Source organism: Bidens hawaiensis, unplaced genomic scaffold (assembly GCF_021521415.1).
Source record: "Bidens hawaiensis isolate Kalapana, Puna unplaced genomic scaffold, B.hawaiensis_p1.1 tig00051612_1, whole genome shotgun sequence".
NCBI lineage: Eukaryota > Viridiplantae > Streptophyta > Magnoliopsida > Asterales > Asteraceae > Bidens > Bidens hawaiensis.
In genome coordinates, this window is record NW_027499272.1 from 109,882 (window position 1) to 119,724 (window position 9,843).

Sequence of the window (9,843 nt, forward strand, 5' to 3'; positions counted from 1 at the left end):
TTTTTTAGGTGTACCTAAATCGAAATAATTTGGTGATCTGTTACTTGCCTAAGGTGTGTGGTTAATGCTATGTGAATAGAAGCAAGGATACTAGTAGTAAGATCGTATAGTTAACGAACTAGTTTTGTTTGTATCACCTAGACTGTAAAACAATGATAGAACAAAGAAATGTAATATATTGTAAATTAGTTTGTAATGTTTCTTTATAAACAATGTGTTGATACCAGAGGTGTCTGTTACATTCCCGTTTTACGCTTCCGCATTGTGCTAGTCGGGGTGTGACAGCATTAATAGCTGTAAATTTTCTAACACAATGAGAGAGAAATTTGGCCATAAAATTTAAGAAAATGAAGGGAAAAAGATAGTTGCATTTGTCTAATATTTAGCTATACACATCTAACCCTAATATTATTTCGGCGATGAAGTACGTGAAAACTGATTTACGTAATCAAATAGGTGATGAAAATTTATATGATAGTTGTATTCGTTTATTGAGAAAAACTTGTTTATGAATGTCAAACTAGATGATTTTATGGTTAGATTTCAAAAAAAGAAAATCCGTAGACAACTTTATATACACATTGTATTTTAGTTATGCATTTTCAATGACGTTTCACGTACTTTCTTTTTTATGATTATTGTTTTTTTTAATATGCCCCAACCCGATTTAACCCAAGCGGAATGACCAAATCGTATTGGAAAAAAAATTATATAATGATTAATCTGACCCAAACGACCGAACAGGACCGAAAAAATTTTTGAATACAGATAGTTAACTGAGTGCCAACCCAAAAAATTCCAACCCCTGTGATAAAATTTTCTGGATCCGCCACTAATGAGAACCGGATACAGCTTGTTGCATGTTATAAACTTCCATCGCCCTCGTGGAAGGCTCTGTTTGGCCCAGTTTGACTCATGGGTTGCCTCCGACCCGTCTTTAACAATTATAAAATTATTAGCAATCGGTGACCCGATTAACCAATTTCATAAAACGAACATGATGTATATCACTTTTAAAGTGAAAAAAAAGGACAATCTATATTATATATAAACGAAAACCTAAAAATCCTATGTGTCACGATGTGGTCACTCCCCCCTTTTATGGAAGCCACCAGATTTCTTGATTTTTAAATGGAGGTCTCTCATTGATTTAACTTAAATTCATGGGTATGAGTCTTACTAAAACCAGATAGCTCTTAAACGGGTTATAACATCTCATTAAATTAAAAATTAATCTTACCAATTATTTGATATGAAAATCTTATAAAATAGGGATATACTAAAATTTAATATCCAATTTAAAAAGAAAAAGATATTATATATAATTATAAACAATATTATAGTAGAAAACATAAGCGGGTCATGGGTCACCAAATCCAGATAGCTTTTAAACAGGTTATAACATATCATTTATTTATGAAACTCTTTCATCATCAAACCCCAAGTATATTATTAACTTTCTTACAATAAAGAAAATTAAAATCCAAAAAATAAATATTAAAAAACGAAAAATGTAAAATAATCATTCTCTAAAGCCATCAGATTGCTTTATTTGTAAATGAATGTTTCTCCTGCATTTGACCTGAATTCACGGCTAAAGGTCTTATCAAACCCAGGTAGCTCTTAAACGAGTTATAACATCTCATTATATTAAAAAATAATCCCATCAAATATTTGATATAAAAATCCTATAAAATAGGAATATACTAAAAATTAATATCCTATTTTATTTTAAAAAAAAAAGATGTTATTTATAATTAAAAAATAATTTTATAATAAAGAAAATAAACGGGTGATAGGTATCATCAAACCCATATAGCTTTTAAACCAGATTATAATATATCATTTATTTATGAAACCATTTCATCATCAAACCTCAAGTATATTAATTATTAACTTTCTTACAATAAATAAAATTAAAATCCAAATTTACATATATAAATATAAAAAACGAATAATGTAAAACAACCCCGTAATACAGGGGATAAAATCTAGTATGTGTTATATAATGTTACCCCTCTCTTTCTATGCAGGTTGTGTACTTGTGTTTAAGCCCTTTAAGGTCTGATGTTTCCCTAATGTTTATGTAAATATATAATCATTCCTTGCTTCAAATGTTGGCTCCATTTTGTAATGGAATATAACACAATCTAACCAATGCCCACATTAAACCATTGGCATTAAAAGGTAAGGTGTATCTGCACATTCATTATTATTATTATTATTATTATTCATATCTCATCTATGCAAGTACATCAAATCTTGTTGCAGCAAAATTCATCAAGAAAACAAAAACACAATGCATTATATGTCTGATTTAGGCTCCCATAACTTCTAACATGAAATACATGAATCCAAATGCATAAATCCAAAAGGACGCATCATCATGCTCGTTACTTTGGTCTGATGTAGACGGCTTAGCAGCGGTTTCTGCGGATGCACTGTTGTCAGCAGGTGGTCTAGGAATGGTGATCGTTGAGGGTGGAGGTGGATGAAATAGGGGCATGTGTGGCGGAGGAGGCGGGTGCTGTGCATCAGAACCTGCAATACCAACCCATCTTTTATGTTAACACATTTACCAAATTCATAATATTATTATATTGCACACTTGAATTCAAGTATACCTGAAATAGGAGGCCTTCTAGGGATGGCTATCATAGGTGGCAGAGTTGGTGAATCTGCATTTGGAAAACAGTAACAGCTTCAAATACTTGCTAATTTGGCACTTTCAAAGTTACAAATTGCACTCAAAATCCTTACAAATTGTTCAAAAAACTTCATTAGCTAAAAGTTATCGTTCGATTCGATGAGATACGCGCCGTGCTAGAAAAAAACCAACACCGAAAACGGGTGAAACCATATTCTTACCATACCGATTTCACAGTTCGATACTGATCAATATCGGAACCATTAAAAATACCGAAAACACGCTGGCACTTTCAAAGTCACAAATTGCATTCAAAATCCATACAAATTGTTCAGAAAACTTAACTAAAAGTTATCATTTGATTCGATAAGATAGGCACTGTACCAGAAAATTACCGATATTGCAAACGAGTGAAACCATACCGAGTATCGGTACCATTAGAAATACCAAAAAGTTCCGAAACCGAAAACATGAAAATCGAGTACCGGTACGGATACGTGTTAGATCATAGATTCATCCTACTATACACAGACGCCATAATTATTATACAAAATCCCTAAATCATTCAACTTCCGAAAGCCTAGGTCAAAATTCACACAATCAATTGAAGATGACGAGAAATGAAGTGGTAAAAGCGAACCTGAACAGAGCGATTGAAGAGAGGAGTTATTAGTAGCAGTAGCAGTGGTGTTATTGAGAGAACAGAGAGTTGACAGGGAGAGCAGTTTGGTGACGTTGAGCGGGAAACCGAGGAGGCTGTTCTGACGGACAAGGTAGCAGAGGCACTCAGCGTCGTCGGAGTCAAAGGCTCCGTTGAAGATGTCGCAGCATTGAGACGAAGGCTCGTCGGAGAGGTCATTCGGCGGGGCGGAGATGTACGGAAGGCACGGCGAGAACGAGATCACTGAGTCAGCGCAGCCTCCTGGCGGTTGTTGCGCGGCGGTGGATGCGACGGTGAGGTTTATTAACAACAACAAGGAGAAGAAGAAATGGTGAAGTGCTGTGTTGGTGTTCATGGCGGATGGCGGTTAGTTCTGTTACAATCTGTTTGTTTGATTGAATGCCCCACTAAACGCTACTATTCTTTTTGTTATATAATAATAACTAGATTTTATCCCCCGTATTACATGGTCGTTTTACATTATTCGTTTTTACTATTTATATATGTATATTTGGATTTTAATTTTATTTATTGTAAGAAAGTTAATAATTAATATAATGATGAAATGGTTTCACAAATAAATGATATGTTATAATCCGGTTTAAAAGCTATCTGGGTTTGGTGATACCCATTACCCGTTTATTTTTTTTTATTATAAAATTGTTTCTTAATTATAAATAATATCTTTTTTTAAATAAAATAGGATATTAATTTTTAGTATATTCCTATTTTATAAGATTTTCAGATCAAATATTTGATGAGATTATTTTTTAATATAATGAGGTGTTATAACCCGTTTAAGAGCTATCTGGGTTTGGTGAGACCTTTGCCCGTGAATTCAGGTCAAATGCGTGATAAACCTTCATTTACAAATAAAGTAATCTGATGGATGGAGAGAATGATTGTTTTACATTATTCGTTTTTTAATATTTATTTTTTGGATTTTAATTTTTCTTTATTGTAAGTAAGTTAATAATATACTTAGCGTTTGATTTGATGATGAAAGGCTTTCATAAATAAATAATATGTTATAACCTGTTTAAAAGCTATCTGGATTTGGTGACCCATGACCCGCTTATGTTTTTTACTATAAAATTGTTTATTAATTATAAATAATATCTTTTTCTTTTTAAATTAGATATTAAATTTAGTATATTCCTATTTTGTAGGATTTTCATATCAAATAATTGGTAAGATTAGTTTTTAATTTAATGAGATGTTATAACCCGTTTAAGAGCTATCTAGTTTTGGTAAGACTCATACACATAAATTTAGGTTAAATCAATGAGAGGCCTCCATTTAAAAATCAAGAAATCTGGTGGCTTCCATAAAAAAGGGAGCAACCACATCACGACACGTAGGATTTTTGAGTTTTCGTTTATATATATTATAGATAACCAACTTTAGAACCCTCACAAAAGATATAATTATTATTATATTATCTATACTATGTATAATACATGAGACAAGGGTAAATTAAGACTCATATTTTAAGTAATTTACAACATTTAATGTATGAGATATAATTTCTTTTGTAGAAATACAACCTATAACAAGGGTAAAATGGTTATTACCATACTAGATATCACGTGTTTTCAATTTCTCTTATTATATTTATAATTTTTACCCTTTAACTTTAATTAATTTTAAAATTTTATACAAAATTGCCTCTCATCTTGAAACCTCAGCTTGACACCTCTATTTAATGTTTTATTTTTCTTATATTTTTAATATATTATGCTTAAAAAATAATAAAACATACCGTTGCAAGGATCTCATTTTTGTCGACGTTTCGATATAAAAAATTTTCAAAACCGATGTGCTTTTTAAAACGTACAAGTCAATGAAGCATTAAGATTTAACTCAAATATACAACTATAAATTAGCATATAAATTTTCAAATCTATCTGAAATTACAAAACAAGTCCTCCCATTTAAATTGAATATGTTCTTCAATTTTTCGTTCATATATTTACAAATTTTACCCTTTTAATTTGACTATCTTATAATAATTTTAAAATTTTATACAAGATTGCCCCCTCATCTTGAACCCTCAACTTGACAATTCTATTGAATGTTTTATTTTTCTTATATTTTTAATATATTGTGCTTAAAAAAATTAAACATACCGTTGCAACGAACTCAATTTTGTCAACGTTTCGATATAAAAAACTTTCAAAACCGATATGTTTTCTAAAACATACAAGTCAATGAAGCATTAAATGCAACTCAAATATGCAACTATAAATAAACCTAAAAAATGTTCAAATACATAAATATATCTAAAATAATTGGTGTTAATATAAAACCTAACATTTGTCAATAAATGCAAAAACATTATCCACGTTGCAATAATCTCAAAATAATTATTAATATCAATTTAATACTTTTTTTAAATATCAATACTAACCTGTCAATACCAAGCAATAACGGTAGTTGTCAGCTCGTTGATGATTTTGGCACCATTCAAACCACCAATCACTACAGCACCATCGATAGCCCACTTTTGCATCATTGAAGAAGGATGCACCACTTAAAAAAACAATAGCATTCAGTTTTATAAAGATATGTCAATTTTTTTAAAGAAAGAAATAATAATTTAATAAGAAAGAGATAATTGCTAAACCTTAAAGTTACATTTTTTTAGACAATTATGCAGCTAATATGATATACGATTAAATAAACTGTTTTATATCTACATATCTTATTTTTACAAAGGAACAAAAAATATATTAACAAGGGATACATAACTTATACTTTCAAGTTTTATAGGTAATGTTGTTGATAATAAGGATATAAAGATAATTACATTTATCATGTATGTTTAAAATCCAGTTTAGAGTTAATAAAAGCAAAATATCATAAAATAACTCAGTGGGAAACAATTAAGCATTCCTCAAGTATGTAATTTCAAATTTTGATTTCTTTCACCTATAACTGCTCCTATCTTAAAGGATTATTAAAAAGAAAGTGAGGTAATTCAGTTTTTTTTAAATATAATCCAGTATATAAAGATATTAAATTAGACACAATTTCTTATTTCACTCATGGATCATTTGATTGAAAACATCAAACAAGATAAGCTGAAAATGATTCTTTACATCTCAAAGAGTACAAGCATGAAGATAAGCAAAATCTTACAATCTGATAAGGTAACTTCTTTGATTAATTATATTTTTAAAATATTCTAATATTTAACGTATGCTTTGTTGGGTTTTGTGAAGTCCTTGGGTTTATTTCTAATAGGCTTGATTATTATGGATGTTTAGAAGACCCATTTGGTTTTCTTGTTCACCAAGCCTTAAACCCTAGATTAGTCTCTATAAATACCGCGTCTATGTAATTGTAAATTGTGCACTGAAATAATAATATCCCTAGTTGCAGAGAGTGGACGTAGGTCTCATTGACCGAACCACTATAAATCCTCGTGATCGTGTGTCTTTATATTTTCTCGTTTATTATTGTGTGTTCGTTGTGAATCGGTTATTCCGCTGCGCCACTTTGTGCCTAACAAGTGGTATCAGAGCTTCGGCTCGTTGAATTCACGTAACGTTTAGCAATTTGTTATTTTGAAGACCTTGGAATCGCTGCCTACTGTTCCTGTTCCTGTTGTGTGTTCCGTTTTCTTTGACCAAGATATAACAAAAAGGTAATAAATAGGTTTATTTATTGTTTCTTGATTTGTTAGGGGTCTGGCAAGGAAACGAATATTAAAAGAAGGAAAGCATATCAGTTCCAAGTACGTAGCCTCCAACACCATCCATACGCATATATATATTTTTCTTTTCTTTGTTGTGGCCGTGAAAAGAATAAAGGTAGAAGGAATACCGATCGCCGCAACATACCGTTTGGAGCACCACCGGGAACGTCGTTTACAACCGTTTTTCAGCCGCAATCAGGAGAGACAGGTTTACTCATTCTTGTTTTCTGGTTAGGGTTTGTTCGGATTGTTGTTCGGGTTTTGGGTGTTCAAGTTTCGGGTTATTACTCGGGTCGTTCGGGTTTGCTTTGAGTTGTGGTTGGGTATTTGTTTGGCCGAAGTACCTTTGAATCTGATTTTTTTGGAACCATTGTTGAATTCGGGTTGTTTGAAATTGGGTGTATAACCGTCGGTTTCTGTTCAACAGCCGAGTTCTTGTGTTGGGTCGATTAAGTTTCTTGTTCGACTCAGTTACGGTTAAGGTTGGAGATTCTGTTAAAGTTTTTTGACGATTAGTTTATCAACTTGGAACCGGGTTACTTTGATCAATTTCTGTTTGTCGTTATGGCTGAAGACGGAAAATTTGTGATTGAAAAGTTTAATGGTTCGGATTTTAGTTGGTGGAAAATGCAATTGGATGCATTACTGGGTCAAAAGGACTTGGATATGGTACTAGAAGAAAAACCTGAGAAAATGGATAAAGAAGAAGAAACTCTGTGAAATGCCAAGGACAAGAAAGCTAGAGGTGTTATTACATTGTCGTTGACGAGGAGCGTTGCATTTAACATCATGTCTGAAACCACCGCTCGTGGTATGATGTTGGCTCTGTCAAACATGTATGAAAAGTCATCTACAGCTAACAAAGTGTTCTTGATGAGAGAGTTATTCATGATGAGGATGAATGAGGGAACTTCAGTGACCGAGCACATTAATAGTCTTAATTCCATTATGTCCAGACTTGCATTTATAGGAATGAAATTTGATGACGAGACCAAGGCTTTACTATTGCTATCTTCACTGCCAGATAGCTGGTCCGGGACGGTGACTGCTGTTACGAGCTCGGTGGGAACTGGCGATATGACATTTGAGGGTATCCGGGATTTGGTACTAGGTGAAGATCTTCGCCGGAGGAGTGCTAAAGAGGGATCATCTTCTGAGATGTTACATATTGTTAGGGGAAGGGATAATAGCCGAAATAATGGAAGGAGCAAGGGTCGGGGCAGGAGCCAGTCTAGGGCTCGGCCGAGTGCGCATTGTTGGGACTGCAACAAAAAGGGGCATTTTATGAGTCAATGTCCAAATAAGAATGCTGATAAAGAGTTGAACACTGCTGGGAATGCTTCTGATGTTTCTGAGGATGAGGCTCTAATTTGCAGTGAGGTAGACAGTATAGACTCCTGGGTCATGGATTCCGGTGCATCATTCCATGCTACCCATAGCAATGATGGCATGCGGAATGTTAAAAGGGGTGATTTTGGCAAAGTTAGGCTAGGAAACGGTGAAATTCTTGATGTGACTGGCATGGGAGATGTTGACCTGGTTACTACTTTGGGCACTACTTGGACTTTGTGTAACGTCAGCATTGTTCCAAGGCTTGAAACGAAGTTAATCTCTGTTGGGCAATTGGATGATCAGGGTTTAGATGTTAAGTTTAGTGGTGGAAAGTGGAAGGTGGTTAAGGAGAATCTCATTATTGCTAGGGGTTTCAAGAAGGGGTCATTGTACATGGTGCCTGTTTCGTCTGAGGAGTTGACCACCTTTGTTAAGACGAACGCCAAAGTTAGGCTCGCCGATTCGATAGTTAAACGAGTCCAGTTTGCAGAAAAGGACTCTGGGACTTCAGGTAATCTGCTTGAGCGTATTCGGAGGTCTGAATGTGTACGAGATATTCGTAGCAGTGGGAGCACGGGATGTGTTCCGACACCATCTAGAAATCAACGTTGGGTTCTGAAGACCAAGTTTCCGAATGAAATCTCTCCTGAGAAGTTTCTGCTGGTGGGGAGTGTTCCTTTGAAAATCCTTTTATCTGATGGTTCGAGTCTATGGGAATCAGTTAGGATTGAGGATGTGAAGACGGGGTCTTTTGAGACCAGGTTAAAGCCCTATGGGGTTTCAACGGGCCTTTCAGGTTACTGTTGATAGGGCCACTGCAACTAGGTGGATACATAGACAGGTTTGAAGTTTGGTTTGTTCTTAGGAGCTGGACCTGGAAGACTTTTGTTCCTGTGTGATTGAAGTTTACGGATTACTGAAGACATGGATTGCTTTGTGCTTGTTGGCGGACTTGGTGTTTATCGCAAGGCCTTCAAGTGGGAGATTGTTGGGTTTTGTGAAGTCCTTGGGTTTATTTCTAATGGGCTTGATTATTATGGATGTTTAGAAGACCCATTTGGTTTTCTTGTTCATCAAGCCTTAAACCCTAGATTAATCTCTATAAATACCGCGTCTATGTAATTGTAAATTGTGCACTGAAATAAAAATATCCCTAGTTGCAGAGAGTGGACGTAGGTCTCATTGACCGAACCACTATAAATCCTCGTGTTCGTGTGTCTTTATATTTTCTCATTTATTATTGCGTGTTCGTTGTGAATCGGTTATTCCGTTGCGCCACTTTGTACCTAACATGCTTTTGATCATTTCAAGTGCTTCAGCCGATAATTTTCAATAATTCTCTTATAAAGATGACACATTTTAAAGTACAATTTTCTTTTTATAATTAAATATATCATATATTTATGTCAGTGTTAAAATTTTCACCCTTTACAAGATGAGGATGATTCTGATAGTGTTGAAATCATTTCGTATGGGTCTGAATTTAATCCCTAATTCAACATG

General features: G+C 33.9%; 1 protein-coding gene across 1 annotated transcript; it reads right to left on the reverse strand.

The window, feature by feature from the left end:
- Window positions 1-2,317: 2,317 nt before the first annotated feature.
- Window positions 2,318-3,663, reverse strand: LOC143599204 (uncharacterized). The gene is made up of 3 exons (XM_077077208.1): window positions 3,288-3,663; window positions 2,625-2,678; window positions 2,318-2,541 (listed from the first exon to the last, which is right to left on the reverse strand). The coding sequence occupies exons 1-3, from the start codon at window positions 3,661-3,663 to the stop codon at window positions 2,318-2,320; spliced, it is 654 nt and encodes a 217-aa protein (XP_076933323.1).
- Window positions 3,664-9,843: the final 6,180 nt, after the last annotated feature.